This window comes from Bubalus kerabau, chromosome 4, assembly GCF_029407905.1.
Source record: "Bubalus kerabau isolate K-KA32 ecotype Philippines breed swamp buffalo chromosome 4, PCC_UOA_SB_1v2, whole genome shotgun sequence".
In the NCBI taxonomy this organism is placed as follows: domain Eukaryota; kingdom Metazoa; phylum Chordata; class Mammalia; order Artiodactyla; family Bovidae; genus Bubalus; species Bubalus kerabau.
The window spans coordinates 42,589,872-42,611,762 of NC_073627.1; the positions used below are offsets into that span (position 1 = coordinate 42,589,872).

Here is a 21,891-nt window from a genome sequence, read left to right on the forward strand (position 1 = left end):
GGAGGATGGTCCTGGAATATCACTTCTGTCCCATTTCCTCCTGGTATCTTGGAGTCAAATTCAGCTTCACACATGATCAGTCTACCACTTTGTAAACCTGGATAGTAAGTGCCACCAACCAGGCAGGTCAAGTGAACACTCTGGATTCTGCGTAATGAGCCCTGAAGCTCCAACTCCTCTCAAGCACCCCCCACCTGCCCCCACCCTGCCAATCTCCCACCAGCCCCCAAACTATGTCTGTAGTCAGGGATTTGTGCTTCTAGCTCACAAGTGACTCTCAGTACACAGTTGCCAGGACCAGCCAGTGTGGTTCTTAATGATGCAGTGTCTGAGTTGTCCCTAATGCCTTGTGTGTCTACCAGGACCTCCTTATGCGATAGTGCATCCCCGTCTGGTGGCAGGTGTATGGCCAGAGAGGGAAGAGTCCAGCTCTTTGGGACTCATTTGGAAATGCATTCCACAGTGGGGTCAACCATGGGCCACCCTGGGCCCACCTGGGGTCATCACCTCTCCTTCCGACTGAGTATCTCAGCTGAGAATAGGGTCCTTGGTTGAGCCTCCAGGCTGGGTGGAGAGGTTGAGGAAGAGCGAGGAGGGAAAAGGAGAGAGGTGGACGTGGTTTCTCATCCCAAATTCCCCCAAAATCTTTGAAAGTTATGATCTCTAGGTGGGGCTCCTGCCATTCTATTATAGCTGAAAACCTGTCTTCTCCAGTAAAAGATTTCTCCCTGTCACTATAACTGAAATACAGACCAAGGGATTTGGCGTAAGTTCTCTGGGACCTCAAGGCTGACGGGGTTCCACATGGGCACACCCCACCCTACACCCGCCCTCTCCATCAGTCCTGGTCCCTGCCCTGGCTGGGTTATATATAGCTGGGGCACATCAGAAGGGCCACAATTCCTCATCTGGTTTGGGCGGGTGAGGCTGTTCTCAGGGCTTGGGAACAAACAGGGCTGGCATTCCCCAGGGCAAAAATGTGCCAGCCCAGGGCTCTGTGCCAGTCTCCCACCCTGCAGGCTCTGAGTGCATGGCATATGGGGCTGCCGTCACTGGTCGGACAAGCAGGTGGCATGGGAGAAGGGCCTAACAGCCTGGGGACCCCCCGTCTGCCTTCCCCCACCCAAAGGAACATGAGGGGCCCTGAGGGGTCTCCTAGAAGTATCCCCCTCTGTTTCCCCAGGCTCCTCCCCAGCAGGGCAGGATTGACACCCACTTCTTCCAAAGCCTGAAACCTCAAAAGCTGCTCCCTGAATATCCAAATATCTCCACTCCACCAGTCCTGGGCTTGGCTGGAAATTCCAGTGAGTAACTCGAGTGCCCTTCCATCTCCCCTGGGCACACAGACTCCACTCAGAAGCCCTCAGTCCTGCCCCTGGTGGGAATGACTCACAAGTCCCAGGGGGTGTCCCCTCCCTTTCCCTGGCCCGTGCCCTGAGCCAGCCCTGGACCGGGCTTCCTCCCTGTGTCCTCTGCAGCTCTGCCTGCTCCACCTAGCTCCCGATCCTCCTCTCCAGAGAAGCCGCCTGCTCCAAAGGCCTCGCAGCTGCTGTATTCCCAAGTCACAGGCCCCCTTCTCTACTCCTTGGCCTCTGTGGTCTGGACGCTCTTAAACCCCTCAGCTCCCATGGCCATGTCGATGCTGCCTCTGACCACTCTGGTTTAGGCTGGCCCTTCTCTCTCCTGCCCCCTAGAAGATGGGAGTCACCCAGTCGGACCCAGGCCTCTGCACTTTGCTCTCTACCCTTGGGGAACTCATCCCCTGTCGCTGCTAGCCTGTCCCTATCTGCAGCCCCAGCGTCCTGCTCTGCTCCCAGCGTGATATCTGAGCTGTCAGCTGGTTCTTCTCACTTGGAAGCCCCACTGGCAGCCCCTCAAACGCCACCTCTCCAGACCCAACGAGCCTTCTCCCTCTCCCACCCAGCTTCCCCTTCTGGCTCCTCCACTTCTGTTGGTGGGGTCACCATCTTGTGACTGTTCCTTCCCTCAGGTCCCACATCCTTTTTACCAAGTCACTTAGTGCTTCCTTCTTTTCCTTTTCCAAAGCCACCACCCCAACCAGGGTTTGCAGCATCTCACACTACACAGCTGCAATAATATTCCTCTTTGATTCCTGATCTTGTCTGTCCATCTGATGGTTCATTCATACCCAGAGAAGGCCTGGCATTACAAATACACAAACCTGGGGGACACAGCCCTTGCTATTAGAATGCTCTCAACTCAAACTTCCCTGGTGGTCCAGTGGTTAAGACTCCAAGCTCCCACTGCAAGGGCCATGGGTTCAATCCCTGGTTGGGGAGGATCCCACGCATGCCTCGTGCCAAAAAAATAAAAATGAGGAATGCTCTCAACTCAACTCAGAGAGGGTGACGGGCCTATAAACAGATGAGGCAGTATTCTCACTGGTCAACACAGCGGGAACAGAGGACAAAGGCACTAATCCTGCCTGAGAGGAAAAGCTTCACAGGAGAGTGGTTTCTGAGCAGCATCTTGAAAAGGGAAGGGTTTCCAGGCAAAGGGAGGAAAATGTTTTGCAAGGAACCCCAGGAAACACAGCAGGAGGACAGAAGAGAAAACGGGCAGGTGATGAACTTGGAGGGGTAGCGGGAACCACTCCATGGAGGGCGAGGGGCGTGGGCTCCCCCATGGGCAAGGGGCATGGACTGAGATTTCGGACACCCCCCAAGCCTACACTTTTCCAAGCCACCAACAGCAGTTTACTCTCCCCAAACCCAGCAGCCTTCTCTCACACTCTTCTCCATCCCCTCATTCCCTTACCCCCTCCAACAACAAGTATCTATTCATTTCCCGCAGTGCCTGCCAGGCGCTGGGGTAGCACTCAGAACGTAGCCACCGGCAAGAGCATTTGTCTACCTCCGTGGAGCTGACGGTCTCAGGGACAGACTGGCCACTGCTCGCTAAGGTAGGGCCAGGGGAAGGGTACAATCTCAGAACTATCGGGCTGAGGTACAACCCTTTCAGAAAGAATAACTCGGAAATATCTATTGTGATTTAAAATGTTCACACCCTCTGACTCAGCACCTCCACTTTAAGGGATATTTCTGCAAAAACATTTCTACAAGGGCTCAAAGATCTCTACACAAAGATGTTCACTGCAATGATGGCTAAACCAGTGAAAGACTGGAAACAGTCCAAATGTCCATTTGAAGGGGACTGGCCAAGTGAATTATGGTACATCCGTTAAAAGAAACACTACATACAGTTGTGAAGGAGAATGAGGTAAGTCTTTAATTACTGATATGCAAGATGCCCAAGACTTATTAAGTAAAATAACCAGAGTAAATTGCATAAAGTATCAATAGTATGATCCAACTTTAAAAAATATATATATGCTCACACACATATACACATATTAGAGAAAGAAATGGCAACCTACTCCAGTATTCTTGCCTGGGAAAATCCCATGGACAGAGGAGCCTGGCAGACTACAGTCCTTGGGGTCGCAGAGTTGGACACGACTTATCGGCTAAACAACAATATATACATATACACATATATATAGAATGTGCTTATATATGTATAATGCATATATAATGTATTTATATATTAATATATAATGTATAAGTAAATACATATATAGTATAATGTATTTATAAATATACATAAAAATGTATCTTATGTATATAATATCTCACTTGGAAAAATAAGGAAAAATATACAACCATCTCTTAACAGATATTCTGTCTGTAAAAGGAGACTTAAGGAGACTTTCACTTTCTATATTATACATTTCTATAAAATTAGAATTTTCCATGATATAACCAAAAAATAAAGAAGTTAAAAAAAGAAGTGTGTTAAGTGCTACAATTGGGAAACTAGACTGAGCTCTGGGGGCATAAGACACGCACATCTGATGCGGCAAGGGGAGTCACAGGAAGTTCTCCAGAGAAGGTAGCCTTGAAACTCCTACCTGGGACTTCCCTGGTGGTTCAGTGGTTAGGACTGCACACTTCGACTGCAGCGGGGGCGATAGGATCCCCGGCTGGGGAACTGAGATCCAGCAGGCCACAGGGCACAGCCAAAAGATTAAAACAACAACAAAACTCCTCCCTGAAAATGAACAGTGACCAGCCATGCCCGCGGTGACTTGCGGACAGGCAGGATAGCATGAGGCACAGTGAAACGAGTTCGGTCTGGGTGGCAAGGCTTCATTCATTCAACCAGTACTTACTGGGCATCTCTGACATGCTAGGCACAGTTCTAGGCACTAGAGTTTGCAATGAGCAAACATTTCAGTACAAAACTGACAAAGCTCCATGGCAGAGCTCACCTTCTAGCTGGAGGACTGGTGATGAGGCTGCAGAGGTGGGCAGCAGTCAAGTGGTCAGGTTAGGCATGGCCTTGACAGCATTGCTAAGGGCAGGCATGGGAAAATCTGACTGGGAGTGACCAGACAGCGTTTCAATGTGTCCCTCCCGCTGACATCAGATTACTCTTTCTAACACATTGCTCACTCTGTGTCCAGCAGGAAGCCACCAAGTCAGCCCAAACAAGGACAGTGGGGCCCTTGCTGATGACTCAACTGATCACACTGTTGACAACAACCACCTCTGCTGTTTGCCGTCCCCTGAAAGGGCCAGGCCTGATGCTGGCTTGGAGCCCCCGCTCCCTCTTCTCTGCTTATCCCTGGCCCCTCCTACTTCCTTAGCAGGAACTCAAGACCCACCCCTATGTTTTCCAGAGCTCGTCAGACCCTGGGCCAATGAGAACTGACCCCGGGGCCGGTGCCACAAGTAGACCCAGGGCCAGCATCCACCACAGATACAATCAGGTTCATCATCATCTTGATAACCAGCCTCCTCCCTCTGACTTCCCTTTTTCTGCTACAGCAGAAGTCACTACAAACATCCCAGAGAGTTCAATCACATGAAGCAAACGTTGGATATAAGCCAGCACACGACACTGTTTATACAGTAAAACAAAAACAAACAAAAAAAAAAACTCTCCTGGATTTTAGACTGGAATCCTTGTTCTGCCTCTTACCAGCTGTGTGACCATAGGCAAGTCATTCAAACTCTCTAGGCCTCGGTTTCCTCATCTGTAAAATGGGGATAATTCTAACACCAACTCTAGGTTTGCTGAGGGTTTCCCAGGTGGCACTAGTGGTAAAGAACCCATCTGCCAATGCAGGAGACATAAGAGATGCAGTTTCGATCCCTGGGTCAGGAAGGTCCCCTGGAGGAGGGCACGGCAACCCACTCCAGTATTCCTGCCTGGAAAATCCCATGGACAGAGGAGCCTGGTGGGCTACAGTCCACGGGGTTGCACAGAGTCGGACACGACTGAGCAACTTGCATATTGCATAGCATATATGCTAGGTCTGCTGGGAGGACTTGTACACATGGGGCAGTGTCTGGCATGTGTCGAGTCCTTGGCAGGCACCAGCTATTCTCCTCGCCTTTGGCAGGGGTGCTGGGGTGTGGAGAGTGCAGGAAAGGGGAGCCCTAGCCCAATCCCAGCCTCACCTCCCACCTCGTCCAGTGAACCCAGTGCTCCAGCCCCACCAGACCATTCCCCTCTTCTCACACCTCCAGAGGTCTTCCCACATTCCAGAACTTAAACAGCCCCCTTTATCTAGAATGTCCTTCCTGACCAGTGCCCAGGCAGAACACTACCTACTTTCTGAGGCTGCCTCTTCCATGCTGCCTTCCTTGATTCCCCCACCTGAGGCCACATGGCTTCTTCCTTGAGATGCTGTATTAATACATCTCTCAAGCCTTGAAGTTGAGGGACTGTGTGCATGTGTGTGCATATGTGTGTGTGGGGGGGAGGCGGTGAGGGGCAATTCCTGTTTATCCCACCGCACCCAGAACAAGAGCTTATAAAATGTGTGCCCTGGTGGTATAGTGGTTAGGGCTCTGGGCTTTCACTGCCATGGCTTGGGTTCAAAACCTGGTCAGGGAACTGAGATCCTGTAAGCTGCAAGGTGCAGCCAAAAAAAAAAAACACAAAAGGGTAGGTGCTCAGAAAAACACATAGTGAATAGACTTAACCTCAGGAGGTTTACAGGGCAAGACAAAGGGTCTCCCAAGAAGATAAATCAAGAGGTTCAGGTTGGGTGGATGGCACCTGAGGAAACTGGGCATCCACCGTGACACCCTCCAGACGGGCCTCTGCCTCCCAGGCATGCCGGGAGCGGGGGATGCTGAGCCACCTCTGCTAGGACTAGAGTGGGGGTGGGAGGGCCCCAGGACAGCCAGAGCTGGGGACCCACGGAGAACGGGTTCACATCCCAGGAGAGGGTCAAAGACAACGATCATCTGAGGAGCTGTTCTCCTGGGGATGCAGACTGTGTTTGCACAGTTGCTGTGTCTCTTGGTCCTCCCAGCAGCCCTTCCAGATAGGAGGGATTTATCCTTATTTACAGCTGTGGGACTGGGACTCTACTGGTTGTTTCAAGTTACAGAGCCAGGAAGACGTCAATCAAGCGCACGAAGGCTTGTCCTGGACAGTTGGCAGAGAAGCACGGAGATGAGCAGCCACCACTCATCAGCTCTGGGGCCTCGGGTGGGTTGTGTTCACCTCTCTGTACCTCAGTTTTCACATCTGGAAAATGGGGCAGTCACAGTGCCTACCTCCCAGCGTGTGGTGAGGACTAAATGAGTCAGTGTCTATAAAGTGCTACAACAGGGCCCAGCCTTCTGTAACTGCTGTGCAAGTGTTTCTCTTCTTTCTGTCACACAGGCAGGAGGGTTGGAGGTGGGGGGGAAATCTGTGTGGCCTTCCAGATAGAAGCGACCAGCTCATAACCGTGTGGGAGAAAAGTCCACAAGAGCGGTGGTCCCCAACCATTTTGGTACAGAGGGACCAGTTTCATGGAAGATAATTTTTCCATGGACTCAGGTGGGGGGACATGGTTTGGGGATGAATCAGATACTTTACATTTATTATGCCCTTTATTCCAATTATTATTACATTAGCTCCACCACAGGTCATCAGGTTATTAGATCCCGGAGGTTGGGGACCCCTGCATGAGCGCATCATCAGAGCATCACGGTGGAAAGAAAGCGCTAGCGCCCACTAGTGGAGGAACCAGGTGCATGCGTGCATGGTGTGCTGGGTCACTCAGCTGTCTGACTCTTTGTGACTCCATGGACTACATAGCCCACCAGGCTCCTCCATCCATGGGATTTTCCAGGCAAGAATCCTGGAGTGGGTTGCCATTTCCTTCTCCAGGGAAGCTTCCCGACCCAGGGATTGAACCCACATCTCCTGGTGGATTCTTTACCACTAGTGCCACCCGGGAAACCGGAGGAACCGGGTGAAGATGATGGAAAAGAGAGTCCGTGGGTAAGATCCAGCCTGCCGCAGGGATATTCCCTGCCCTTCTTTGCCCTGGTGGAGCCCAGAGGCCATCTAGCCTCTGCCCCTTGGCGGCTCAACTATGTGGCCAAACGTCTCAAAGTGAAGGCATTCTCGGGGCAATTTCACATCTGTTGTGTGAATTATGCAGGTCAGTTGGCCTCCCTGCCCCACCCCCAAAGACTCCAGAGCTTCAAGGGCAGACATTGGGTCTGGATGGGCTCATTCTCCTATCCACTGTCCTGGGATCTGCAGGAGATGAACCGACCTTCACCGAATACAGGCTGCTTTGGAAGTAGCCTTTCTATCAAGTGTGAAGCATGTTAATGAACCACGATCTCAGCACACTAGCAGGGAGAGGGAGACCCCAGACAGGCCGTGAGCGCTACAGGGATGCTCCAGGTTGGCCAGGTGTGGCAAATCAGGGAAGCCCAAATCCCATCCAGATGTGAAGAGGTGGGCGGGGGCGGGCGGCGATGAGCCAGAGAGGCCAGGGAAGGCCAGCTGTGGAGGGGCTGAGGGCCACAACCAAGGCACTTTGTCTCCCCACTTCCTATTTACATCCTCCTTGACTCAGATAAGCCAAGCAACTGCCTGAGCCGTAGATGCCTCATCTATAAAATGGGGGCTCCTCCAGCAGTTGGAGGGCTGGGTGGCAATGAAGCTGGGCACCCGGCGCAGCACCTGTCAAGTAGCAGGGCCAGGCAGGCTCCTTCTCTTTGCAGCGGGGACCAAAGATCTAGAAAGGAGCCATGAGGAGCAAGGCTGCTGAGGCAGGAGGTTGGTAACTTGAGGAGTGATGCCTGGTTTTATCTGCAGCTGGAAACCCCTGAGAGATGTAAAGATCAGGGGCAGCCCCAAAGCCTCCCAACCCAGGCCTCATACATGATCTGAAAGGAGCATACTGGGAAGCCAGCTGAGAGGCTCCTGGCTCTCCACGTGGCTTCTCCTTTCACCTAGAAGGAAGTTCCTTGTCCTGCAACCTCAAATCCTAAACTACAAGCCTCCGAACAGACCAGGAAGGGAAGAGGGGGCAGCAATTCATCCCAGCTTCATTCCCTGAGACTGCATCCACCTAACTTCCCTGCTCCCCAGCCATCCTGGTGCTGGTTGGTTCAATTCTACAACACGGGGTGAACACCCCTAGGCGGCCAGCAGGCGCTGATAGGGTCCACAGAGATGACTGGGGATCAGAGCTCTTGATGTCACAGGGCAGACGTGCCCCTCAAGTAACTGTGCACACTCTCCAAACACCAGAGGGCTCAGCCATGGGCTGGGAAATCTTCAAGGGGAGGTGTTGTCTGACTGGACTTGGCAGTACCACACAGACTCCAGTGTCAGAAAAACCCACATTTAGGGACTTCCTGGTGGTCCTGTGGTTAAGACTGAGCTTCCAGTGCTGGGGGCGCAGGTTCAATCCCTGGTCAGGGAAGTAAGATCCCGCATGCCAGCATGGGCCAAAAATAAGAAAAAGAGAAAGACGCAAGTTTAAATACATCTTTGGCTCCTCTGGCTGGTCTTGGGTAAATATGTCACCTCTCTGATCTTCCATTTCCCCAGCAGTAAAAATGATGATCATTGCACCTGCCACCTAGGGCTCTTGTGTTAGTCACTCAGTCGTGTCCAGCTCTTTGTGACCCCATGGACTGTACCCCTCCAGGCTCCTCTGTCCATGGAATTCTCCAGGCAAGAATAGTGGAGTGGGTTGCCATTCCCCTCTCCAGGGGATCATCCTGACCCAGGGATCTGAACCTGGGTCTCTCACATTGCAGGCAGATTCTTTACCATCTGCACCAGGGAAGCCCACATAGGGTTGTGGTGAGCCTTACGCAAGACAACCCATGTAAAAGGCTCAGGGTAAGTAGTTGTGGGGAAGAAAGGGTATTGGGGGATGGGGAGGGATGAGAAGGACGACAATGGTGATCATCTCAAATATCCCCCACCCATCTTTAAACTATCCTGCCCTGTGGAGAGTGAAGCCCTCAATTCAGCAGCTAGTGCAGTCCTAACACGTACAGACCTTACAAAGCGCTCCACCTGGCACCATCTCATGGGAGCTTCCTGACAGCTGTGTGAGGTCAAGAGAAAGGAAATTCTCAGTATCTTCACCTTATAGATGAGCCAACTGGAGCTCAGAAAGGTTGAGGGACAGCCCTTAGGTCACACAGCTAGAAAGTGGTGGCACTGAAGGAACACCCAGATATTCTCTCTGCCTTGTGGCCCCTTTGCAGTGTGCCTCCGGAGAAGGGAGTCAGAGGAGTCCATGGTTTGCAGGGCGCACGCTTTTCTGTAAGACCAGGGTCCTGGCGGAGAAACACTTAACCCGCTTGTCACTGAGAGCGAGCCCCGCCCCTCCCTCCCAGGGTGAAAGCAGGCCCTCTGCTGAAGCCACCAGAGGGCGCTGTGCTCAGCCCGGGTTCGGGGGAAAGGAATGCTCTGCAGGGCGTTGGGCTTCACTTTTGACACCTCACTGGGCTGCACACTGGGGCACGTCTAAGGCACGAAGCACAATGAGGCTGCAGCGGTGAGCTGGGGAGCGAGGAGCATGTGTCCCGCCGACACCAGAGACCCAGCTTCATCTGGGCTCCTGCACCTGCGAGGACAGAGCCAACCCCAGAAAGGAGACTGCAAAAGCAGAGTCAGTCGTTGTCCCGCAAACATTCATAAGACTGGGTCCTTACCCCTCTTAAGGCTGGTGAAGAGAGTCTTGTGGGCCGTCGTCACCAAGAACTGAGTACCCACAGCGCACCAGGCCCAGCTCTACAGGCCTCACCGGGGCTATCTCAGGCTGTCCTCTCAACAACCCTTCAGGTATTTAGTCCTATTTAGACATGAGGATGGAGAAGGCAATGGCACCCCACTCCAGTACTCTTGCCTGGCAAATTCCATGGATGAAGGAGCCTGGTGGGCTTCAGTCCATGGGGTCACAAAGGGACCAAAGGGAAGAGCAACTTCCCTTTCACTTTTCACTTTCATGCCTTGGAGAAGGAATGGCAACCCACTCCAGTGTTCTTGCCTGGAGAATCCCAGGGACGGGGGAGCCTGGTGGGCTGCCGTCTATGGGGTCGCACAGTCGGACACGACTGAAGTGACTTAGCAGCAGCAGCAGCACACATGAGGAAACTGAGGGTCAGAGGGGTTATGATACTGGTCTAAGGTCCCACTGCTAGAGAGTAGCACATATTCATCTATCAAAAGCTCATGGCCCCACCATTCTCTGAGCTGCTAGGAGAGTCTGACCATAGGATTGGTTTTATGAACCAAACCAATGGGGCTACAGGTGCCCAGACATTTGGCCAAATGTTATTCTGGGTATGTCTGTAAGGGTGTTTCTGGGTGAGATTAATGCTTCAAACAGTTGACTGAGCAAAGCAGTTTGCCCTCTCCAATGTGGATGGGCCTCACCCAATCAGTTGAAGGTCCAGATGGGCCTCAGCTAATCAGTTGAAGGTCCGGATAGCCCAAAAGGGTGACATAAGGGAAGAATTGATGCTTTTGAACTGTGGTGTTGGAGAAGACTCTTGAGAGTCCCTTGGACTGTAAGGGAGATCCAGCCAGTCCATCCTAAAGAAGATCAGTCCTGGGTGTTCATTGGAAGGACTAATGCTGAAGCTGAAACTCCAGTACTTTGGCCACCTCATGCGAAGAGTTGACTCACTGGAAAAGACCCTGATGCTGGGAGGGACTGGGGGCAGGAGGAGAAGGGGACAACAGAGGATGAGATGGCTGGATGGCATGAGTTTGAGTGAACTCCGGGAGTTGGTGATAGACAGGGAGGCCTGGTGTGCTGCGATTCATGGGGTTGCAAAGAGTCGGACACGACTGAGCGGCTGAACTGAACTGAAGGGAGAATTCACTTCAAGGTGGGAAAGAATCCGCCTGCCAATGCAGGAGATGCAGGTTCGATCCCTGGGTGGGAAAGATCTCTGGAGAGGAAATGGCAACCCACTCCTCTTGCCTGGAAAATTCCATGGACAGAGGAGTCTGGTGGGCTACAGTCCATGGGTTCATAAAGAGTCGGACATGATTGAGTGACTGGGCATGCATGCACAAGGGAGAATTTACTCTCTGCCTGTCTTCGAGCCGGGACATAGGTCTTCTCCTGCCTTTGGACTCAATACGGACTAGAACTTCCACCATCAACTCTCCTGGACTTGGACTGTAACTAACTATTCCATCAGCTCACCTGGGCCTCCAGCTTGCTGGCTGCAGAACTTGGAACTTCTCAGCTTCCATGATTTTAGTGAGCCAGTTCCCTTTAATACATCAATTCTTCTTCCTCTGTATCCTAAAGGTTCTGTTTCTCTGGAGAACTCTAATGCAATGACTTGTTCCTTGGGCTTCCAGGAACAAGTTGGCTACATATTTGGCTGTGGAATGCCCGGCTGCGAAAGGCCATATCTCTGAATGTCTAGAACAATCATCTGACTTGGTCCAAAAATCCCCTTGTTCCCAACGCCCCAACAGGAAGCCTGGCAGGGAGGGGACCTGCCTGGCCAAATGAGCAGAGCCAAGTAGCAGAAACCTTGGCTTTCTTTTTCTTTCCTTCTTCTTTTTTTTTTATAATGCTGAAACAGTTCCTAAGGACTCAGGAAGAAGTGTGTGAACTCTCCAACACCCCATTATAAACAGCAATAGTTTCTGTGTCCACTAGATGGGGCCAGTGGCACAGCAGAAAGGGCAGAAAGGCAACTCAGGAGAGAAGGTAGGCAGGCAGGGGGTTGCATGGGGCTGGAATCTTCAGTTGGGATCTTCAAGTTGGATTAATGCTCCCCAACCCTATCTTGTATCATTTCTAGCCAATGGTGCAAAAGTTAATCCTGGGGTTTCCAAGCCCTTTGGTCAGTTTTCACTGTAGCATCTCTTGGATTTTAGTCCTCAAACCTAGTTCTTCTCTTGTGAGTCACCAAGCAAAATGGGCAGTATTGTAGTAAAGGAAGTCCTTGCCCCGAAGCCCCAGGGCTCCAGGCGGGGGCATCTTCCTGTTATGCCTGGGATCTGTTTCACTAGAGAAAGCACCTGAGTACCTTTCACCAGGGCATCTAAAAGTTGATGGACAAGCATTCCTGCAAGGTAGTCATGTGACAAGGGAAGGAGACAAGACAGGAAGTGAGGAGGAAGGCAGAGAGGGGAAAGGAAACGGCTTTTCTCTCCAGCAAGCAGTTCTAATCTGGCCACACGTTCTCAGCTCTCAACCAGCATTCCTGGTGCTGGGTTGAGTCCTGCAGTGAGTCTTTCTGTGTCTGCTCACAGGGGCAATGACGGACACTCCCCAGGATGTCTCTAAGCCCTGATGTGGTCAGAGACCTAAAGGCAGTGTGGGAAAGCAGTTTTCACCTTGCCTCCCCTGCTTGGAGTCAGTTCAGGTCCCAGAGCACCCTCTCCTCCATTAGTAGCAAATCCTGCCCTGCAAGTCCGCGATGGCTGTCTCTCACCTGCCACCCTTCCCTAGGACCACAGGACAACACCCCAGAATGCTGGTTGTGGGGGGCCTGAGCCTGACCAATACCCTTGCCCATCATCTCCTCCTCCCACCTGCCCCCCCCTCATCCCTTTCCAAACTTGTACTGCCTGGCAGCTGATAAGCTCTGCCTAGGCCTCTGTTGCCATGGCAACAATGTGGCTTCCCCCAAGTGGGAAGCTGGTTGCCAAGGCCCTTGTTGCCAAAGGCTATAACAGCCACCCTGGTGTGCAAAGAGGGGGTGAGAGCTCTCCGCAGGGGTGGAGGGTGGCCGAGGAGGTTGGGAGGAAGGGAAGCAGGGGTTTCTCAAGAAATGGTAGAGTACAGGCAGCCTTCTGGCTGGTGCGAGCAGCACTGGGCCCTGAAGGAGAGAAACAAGTATCTCCCGGCATCTCAGCAACTGCTCCTCAAGGGTATTAGAGGGAAGAAAGGGGACTCCCTACAAAACACAGCCGGACAGGGCCCCTACCAAGTAGGACCGAGCAATCCAAGCCCCGCCCCGGGCAGAAGAAATGGTTTTGATTCTTCCCAATTTCAGAAGAACAGCCCCCAGTAACCCCTCTGTCTCACTTGTCTTGTGTATCAGACACGTGGCACAAGCTGGATCCAGACAAAGCCGGTCCCTGTGGCCAGGAACATCATTAACTACCAGGATTGCAAACCTCCACACGTCTTGTCCCCGGGCCTGTCTCAGAGCCCATCCTCAGTACTGCTCGTGAAACGCTTCTCTTTGGAGCAGAGCTCTCACCAGTGGACAAGAGGAGAGGAGGACACCATGAGGGCTCATTCCCTTCCAGAGTCAGCAGACGAGGGATGGATGGGGCCGGGGTCCTCAGGGAATGCTACAGAGGCTGCTCACCGCCCCCCACCCATGGCCGGCACCCAGGCCAGCCTTGGTTTGCTGAGCCAACATCTGTGCCCTTTACAGCCTTTAGGTCACATATGGAGCCAGTGCGCGGCCCAGGGCCCAGAGAGGAGAGCCTGTTCCCTCCACGAGGCCCCATCCTGCTAGAGAGGAGCTGAGAGAGAAGGCTGAAAGAGCTGAGGGGCCCAGGAGACAGGGGGAAGCAGATGGCTGGTAGAGAGGCAGGGACAGGTACGGGGTGGCACAGAGAGCAGCAGGTGGTGGCCGGAGGCGAGGGCTGATGGGGGAGGGCTAGTCTGAGAGCCCAGGACCAGAATGAGACCCAAGGGCACCAAGAATGGCCAGGCCCCAGTTTCCCAAGTCCAGCACCCCAGGAGCACCCCAAGCAGAGCCTGGCCCATGGCACCATGCCTGCCTACTCCTCCTCCCGACAAAACACCCTCTTCCCCAACCTGGAAGGAAAAGCAGGGATACCTACCCCAGGTGCCAGCCCCTCGGGTGGGGTGGGGGAGATGCTGTCCCCGCCGCCCTGGCTCCGGGCGCTGAGCTGTGGCGACATGGTGGGCGACTCGTCGATGTACGGCATGGTCTCCGAGCCCTCCGGGGGCCCCTTCTGCTCCTCATTCCCCTCTGCGTCGTAGTCGTCCGCCCCGTAACTGAAGTCTGAGACAAGGAACAAGAAAGGCCACTGAGAGTCCTCCACCAGGGCTGCCAGGGACTGGTAGCGCAGTGGGCGGCGGCGGCGGCCCCCGGCTGCCATGGCCCTGGCCCCACCATCCACGCCCGGCCCAGGCAGGGCTGCGCGGCCCGAGGCGCCAGCAGGCACCCGGCGCTGCGGTTCAGGGGCCGCGGGGAGTCCAGGGGGGGCGGCTCCGCGGTTGCCACCCGCTTAATAACATGTCAGTCGCGTACTTCGAGCTGCTGTTTCCTTTGCCTCCTGCCTAATTCCAAGTCTAAAAATTAGCAGTGGGAGCAGGAGGCAGGACGCTTCCAACTCTCCTCTCTGAGTCACCATTTTGCTTTTTATAGGGAGCAGGGAGGTGGGGGCGGGCCGAGCGATGTCACTTCCTGCGCCCCTCCTCCTTGGGTACCATTTGTACACGGAGCCCCATCCCTGGCTGGTGGGGAGCAGGGCTGGGTTCAGGGGGTGGGGGCTGAGGAAGGGCCCCCAAGGGAGCCCTCGGCCCTCTGAACAAGGCTCCGCGCAGGTCAGAGCCCAAGGCTGACAGAACGTGGGCGAGAAGGCGGCCCGGGCCTGGCAGGGACCTGGTGGAACAGCAGAGTCCTCAAAAGCCGGCACTTATTTCTGTAATTTCCACGGAGGCTTCCTTCGGAGAAGGAGGGCAAAGAAGGCCGTAGGGAAGTCAAGCTGCCGTTAACCCTGCTGGCGCTGCCAGCACCACTCGGAGGCCAGGGCCCCCGCACAGACACCCCCTCCCTGGACAGCAGGCCGGGTCCGTGGCGCAGCCGGGACAGGACAGCGCCTGAGAAAGGCCTCCATCTGACTCCATCGGTTGGGGAGGGGAGGGGGGGTCTCTCCTGCAGCGGCCTGAAGGACCCTCCTCCACCCCCACCCCTGGCGGGGTCTGTCCCATCACCCGCTCGGACATCACTTCCTCCAGGGTGCCCTCCCTGGTGTCCCAGCTCAGAACTCCTACAGCGTGTGACCTTCTAGCGCCCCTGGTGATCCTGCCCATTTGTCCCTGAACCCCTGGGGTGGGGACTGGATGTCAGCCCTCGCTGAGGGCCCAGCACCCACGGCTAATGCGCGGCAGGGCCTTGGGAACATGTGCAGAGAGTGAATGGGCAGAGGAATGCACTGTGCTGCTCGGGTCCAAGGCTGGAGCCAAGTTCTTGGTGGGGGCCCTGGCTCCTCTGCTGTCACAACACGCCGGCCCCCGGGGCAGCCGGCAGCCTGAGAATGGTGTCAACGGGTCACCAGGGCGCCGGCCACGGCCACACTCAATCCAATCTGGCCCTTTGGCAGCTGAGGCCGCCCCCCCACCCCCAACGGCCTCACTGCACCTGTTCCTGCTGACTTCCTCTCCTGTGCCGACGGCCCACTAAGCTGTCAGGGCCCTGAGCTATTATTTTTTTTTTTTTCTCAGGACAGGCACGCACGTGAAGAACCACAGGACCTAGCGACCCAGCCGCTGGGATATGTGTGCCCTGCACTCGGGAAATGGGACCCACTGATGGGGGCGCACAGGAATTCTCCTGTTTCCAGGGGCCGAGAGGGAGGAAGAAAAGCCACAGCATTCAGCCTGCCGGAGTCTGGCACTGTGAAGGAGCCTGGCTGTTTGGTGAGATGCACTCACTCTGGAGAAGCACAAGGGAATGAAACGCCACATTAACCCTCCGTCTGTCCTCCAGGAGGCTCCAGGCTGCCCTATTAGTGCCTGGAGTCAAGGTAAGGGGTGTGAGCCATGGTGAACCCTGCTCTGGGCAACAGTTCAGACTCCAGCAGGCTGCGCTGATTCTCCTCTACACTGACCAATTCCCAGGGGTCACAGGACCAGCGCCTTCACTCTCAGGATATTTCCCCAGGGCAAGGGCAGAGGGGCCACAGGGAGGGTGGTGAGGCTGGACTCTACTGCACAGTCTGGAACTGCCTGGGTCATGACAGGGTGGGAAGTTTGCTGCCAGCTTCCCCGATGTGTGCCCAATTCATCCTTATCAGAGTGGGGGCCATGGACCACAGCTCAGCCCAGACACATCGGTGAAGCTGCTCTCACTACCACCAGTTCACAGACGGAGTCTCTGAGTCTCAGAGAGCTTTGCACAGAAAGGATCTCAACCCAAGTCTGTCTGTCTCCAAATGCCATCTTTCCCCTTCTGAATCTCATTACTTTCTAGAGGAATCTCTTTCCATCAGTACAAGGATTGGAGAAGAAGCCCTGCTTGTCAGGGGAGGCTGACCAAATAGGCGAGGGAAGAGTGCCAGCCACAGCAGCGGGGATGCCCAGGGGTGGAAGAGAATGCCCATGGAGCTCTCTGCAAATTCTCCTGGATACTGCCCCTTTCATTTCACACTCCAGGAGACCCCAACAGCCCAAGAAGCCAGCCAGAGACCCTGGAAACTCCTACCAGAGAAGACAGACCTACAGAAAAGATAGAGACACCACCCCTTCGAGAAGGAAGGAGCCCTAGGAACTTGGAGGATGTAAATCTGCCAAGCACAGCCTTCAGTCTGCGTAAGTCCCCAGACAGGAAGGCTGAGTGGACATGGCTAGGCCACCAGGTGTCAAAAGAGGGAGAAGGCGATTTCCCTAATGGTCCAGTGGCTAAGACTCTGCACTCCCAATGCAGGGGGCCCAAGTTCCATCCCTGGTCAGGGAACTAGATCCCACATGCTACAACTAAGAGTTCTCATGCCACAACTAAAGATCCTGCAAGCTGCAATGAAGATCAAAGATCCCGCGTGCCACCACTAAGATCCAGTGCAAAATAAATAAATACTATAAAAAAGAGAGAGAAGGTAGAAGAGGCTGCTGACAGCCAATATCCATTTCCCCTCCTAGTATCAGAAATCTCATTATCTTGGAGTGGCAGTGCGCTCAGTGGCTGCTCTTCCTAGCGGTACAGGGTATGTGATGAAGTTCTGGCCAATGAGTGTTAAGTGGATATGTGTAGAACTTCGAGGAAAGTTTCTGAGATTGTTTCACCTATAATGTATGTTTCCCCCGTCCCCATGCTTCCTCCTTCTGTTACCAGTTTGGAAAGCAGATAGGATGGCTGGAGCTCCAGCAGCCATACTGAACCATGAGGTGACCCTCAGGATAGAAGCCAGTGCTGAATACAGCTGAGCACAAAGCTAGGAGCCTGGGCCAGTGATGGTACAGGGAGCCAACATACCACCCCAGGGCTGTCTATCTCTGGACTTCTTCTACATGAGAGAAGAAAAATGCCTGTTATTTAAGTCACTGTTATTTATTTTTTATGTTATATGTAGTCAAACCTAATTATAACTGATCCAGATGGTTTTCCTTGACATTCTATCTGGGTGCTTTTCCTACTGCCTTCACTGTTCCTTCTAGTATCCTTGGTAGAATCCTCTTTCTCTGTCCATCCCTTAAAAAAAATTCCTTTTCTTTTGTTTTTTTGGCCACACCTTTGGCTTGTGGGATCTCTGTTCCCCAACCAAAGATTGAATCCATGCCCCCTGCAGTGGAAGTGCTGAGTCCTAAACACTGGACCACCAGGGAATTCCCCCAAACTATTATTCCTACACATCTTTACAGGCTTCCCTGATGGCTCAGTAGTAAAGAATCTGCCTGCCAATGCAGGAGACGTGGGTTTGATCCCTGGGTCGGGAAGATCCTCTGGAGAAGGAGGTGGCAACCCACTTCAGCATTTTTGATTGGGAAATCCCATGGACAGAGGAGCCTGGCAGGCAACAGTCCATGGGGTCCCAAAGAGTCAGACACGACTTAGTGACTAAACTACACATCTTTATAATAGAATACTGCTCAGCAATAAAAGGGAAAGCTACTGAGACACAAAGAAATGATTCTTCACAGGCATTATGCTAAGTGAAAGAAGCCAGATACAAAGGAACACATCTTGTATGGCTCCACTTACATGAAGTTCTAGAACAGACAAAACTAATTTATGCTTGAAAAAAAAGAAAAAAGAAAATAGCAGTTGCTTGTAGGGGTCAGGTGGGGACAGGATTTGGCTGGAAGGAGCACAGGGAATTTTCTAAGAGATGGAAATGTATCTTGACAGGGATATGTGGGTACACAGTGATGCATTCATCGACTTCATCAAATAGTACACTTAAGATTTGTGCATTTCACTAAATGTTGAACTCTAGTGATTGATTTGCGTGTTAATGTGTCGAAGTGAAACATACCTAATGTTTGCAAGTTACCCTGAAATACATACAAAACAAGATGTATTGATGATGTTCAAGAGGGATGGATAGATGTGTGATAAAGCAAGTGGAGAAAAATGATAATTATCGACTCCAGATGGTGGGTCCATGGGTGTTCACTATAAGATACTTTAAACTTTTATGTAGGCTTGAAATTTTTCACAAGAAAATGAGGGGGAGAAATTTATGTTCTCCAGGCTTCTGTCACTTCTTTTACTCCCCTCTCCCAAATTTTGTTTATATTCCAGGGAGAGGTCTGGGCTACAGACCCATCTCTTTGATTGTTTCCTGCACATCTCCACCCCCAGGAAATTCAAACCCAACCTTTCCCTGAAGTTAATGTGCTAGATTACTCAAGTTGGAAACCAAGGAGTCATTCCAGATTCCTCCCTCTTCCTGTTCATATTCTACACCCTGAGATATCCCCACTCCCCATCCTTTTTCCCATCCCCATCAACTCTTACAAGGACAATACCAACACTCTTTCCCTGTGAGTGCCAGACTACAGATCTGATGATTCAAAATTCAACAGTTCCCCATTCACTTCAAGGGCACAAGCCAAACTCCTCAGCAAAAGGCCTTTCATGGTCATCATGTGACTCTCCCTTTACAGAGTCATATTCTGCTGTTCTGTAATATCAGACACTTTCTAGGTATGTTCCTGCAAGCCCCTAGAGATAGATATATATCCAAATCCTAACCTTGGCACTGATAAATGTGACCTTATTTAGGAAAAAGTTCTTTGTAGATGTAATTAAGTTAAGGATCTCTAGAAGAGATGATTTTAGACTAACTGCATGCATGCGTGGTAAGTTGCTTCAGTCGTGTCTGACTCTTTGAGACCCTATGGAATGTAGCCCACCAGGCTCTTCTGTCCATGGGATTCTCCAGGCAAGGACACTGGAGCGGGTTGCCATGCCCTCCTCCAAGGGACCTTTCCGACCCAGGGATCGAACCCGTGTCTCCTGCATTGCAGGTGGATTCTTCACCGCTGAGCCACCACGGAAGCCCTCTAGACTAAGATGGACCTGCATCAGATGACGTGTCCTTGTAGGTAAAGCAGGGAGAAGACACAGACACACAGAAGAAGGTCACGTGCAAACGGAAGCGGAGATTGGAGTTATGCGGCCAGAAGTCAGGGGACGCCTGGAGCCACGTTGGAAGAGGCAAGCAAGGATTCTCCCCAGCTTAGTGCCTTGGCAGGGAGCATGGCCCAGCCAACACCTTGATTTTGGACTCTGGCCTCCAGACTCTGAGCAACTAAATTTCTGTTGTTTTTAAGTCACCAAGTTTGTGCTAATTTTTTCTACTGGCAGCCCTATGTCATTAACACAGTGACCTAACATGCTCGTTGTTTCCTACCTCTGAACCTTTGCCCGTGCTGCTCCTACACCTAGAACCCCCTCTTCACCCCTTGTCCGCCCGGCAAAGTCCTATTTAGCCTTCAAATACAGCTCAATATGAACCCTTCTCCTATGAAACTCCTTGTCTCCTTCATATAGAAAGTGCTTTTGCAATCCAATGAGAAAAACTCAACTTGCTAAATGAGTTAGAGAAATGAACAGAAAATTAAAAGAACTCTAAGTGCCCAGTGAGTAATATGTGTGTGTGTGTGTGTATATATATATATATATAAAATGTTAAATGTAACCTCAATTGTAACCAAAGAAAATGCAAACTTCTATACTTTGCAATTTTCCTATCAAATCAGCAAGGAAAATACCCAGACTTGTACGGGGACAGGCATTCTTAGAATTTCTTGGAGGATATGTACAACTGGCACTTTTCTGGAGCCAGTTTGGTATCAAAAGCTTTAATAGTTGGTATAGTTTTTGTTTATTTTTTCCTGCACTGGGTCTTCGTTGCGGTGCATGAGATTCTCCAGTTGTACAGGATGGGCTTACTTGAGGTGTGTAAGTAAGGGCTCACTTAAGGTGAGGGGCTTAGTTGCCCCACAGCATGTGGGATCTTAGTTCTTCAACCAGGAACTGAACCCAAGTCGCCGGCACTGGAAGATGGATTCCTAACCACTGGACCGCCCTGGAAAGTCCTGGTACAGATTTTAACCCAGCATAATCTAAGACTGTGTACTAAGAAATTAGTTGTAAATGTGCATAAAATAAAGTTATAAGATTATTAATCACAGGGGTGTTTATGATTGTGACATTAAAAACAAGCTGAATGATTAATTATAGGGAATTATTGAGTAAATTATGGTATTTCATCAAGATGAACTACTATGTAGTCATTAAAAATTATATGGATGATTTACATCAGCTTATTAAGTAAAAAAAGAAATTAACAATAGTATGTACAGAATGTTGTTGTTTAGTCGCTCAGTCGTGTCTGACTCTTTGCCACCCCATGGACTGCAGCACACCAGGCTTCCCTGTCCTTCACCATCTCCCGGAGTTTGCTCAAACTCATGTCCTTTGAGTCGATGATGTCACCCAGCCATCTCATCCTCTGTGGCCCTCTTCTCCTCCTGCCCTTGATCTTTCCCAGCATCGGGGTCTCTTCCAATGAGTTGGCTCTTCACATCAGATGGCCAAAGTATTTGGAAAAAAAAAAAAAGTTTATATGCTTATATCTGTATGTTGCCTGAAAGGCAACAACACAAAACAATTATAAAGCATTCAGATTCTGAGGATTTGGGAGAAATCATTAATAATTCATAGTCTCTGTTCTCTACGCTACTAGCAGACACTGCTTGTCTTCTACTCGGTATCTAGCTTCCCTCATGCTGGTTTTCTATGAAGTGACAATGAACCCAGTCCCAGGCGAAATATCCACTTTCTCTGCCTCTCTTACAACCAGGAATGGCCACTTGACATAGTTCTAGTCAATGAGATGCTAGTGAAGGCCTCTGGCAAAGCCTTTGCTTTAACAATTAAAAAGGGACTTATCACCTTCAACTCAGATGTGATGACTGGAGCTACAGCGGCCGTACCGCTGCTCTGAGGAAATAATCAAGAAAGAACACAGACATTGCCCTGATGCTACTGAGCCACTTTCACTTTCACTGAGCTAGGAGCCACACTAGAAACAGCCTACCTCATTTCTTGCTAAACAGGAACTATAAGCCCCTATATATTGGATTTCCTGCCAATTAAAACGAACACAGTCTTAAGTGAAATCCTTACAGCCCAGTAGAGGAAGACAGTCCAGTAAGCACAAAAACGTCCTAAATGCTATGACAGAAGCACCTCACAGGCAAGGCAGAGAGGTGGGAGGAAGAAACAGGATGGATGAGGGAGTGGCTGGATGGGCTTGGGTGATACTCCAAGGAAGGTAGTTTACCACTGTGGCGAAGAACAAGAACCCTGGGTTCACACAGGTGCGGCTCCAATCCGGGCTCCATCACTT

The 21,891-nt window shown here is 51.7% G+C and overlaps 1 protein-coding gene across 6 annotated transcripts in view; it reads right to left on the reverse strand.

The window, feature by feature from the left end:
• Positions 1–21,891, reverse strand: part of ABR (ABR activator of RhoGEF and GTPase) — a 188,327-nt gene that overhangs the window by 86,002 nt on the left and 80,434 nt on the right. For all 6 annotated transcript variants that reach the window (XM_055577015.1, XM_055577020.1, XM_055577018.1 and 3 more), the window contains exon 2: positions 14,128–14,312. In XM_055577015.1, the coding sequence (XP_055432990.1) occupies positions 14,128–14,312 (185 nt within the window). The remainder of the gene's footprint in view (positions 1–14,127; positions 14,313–21,891) is intronic.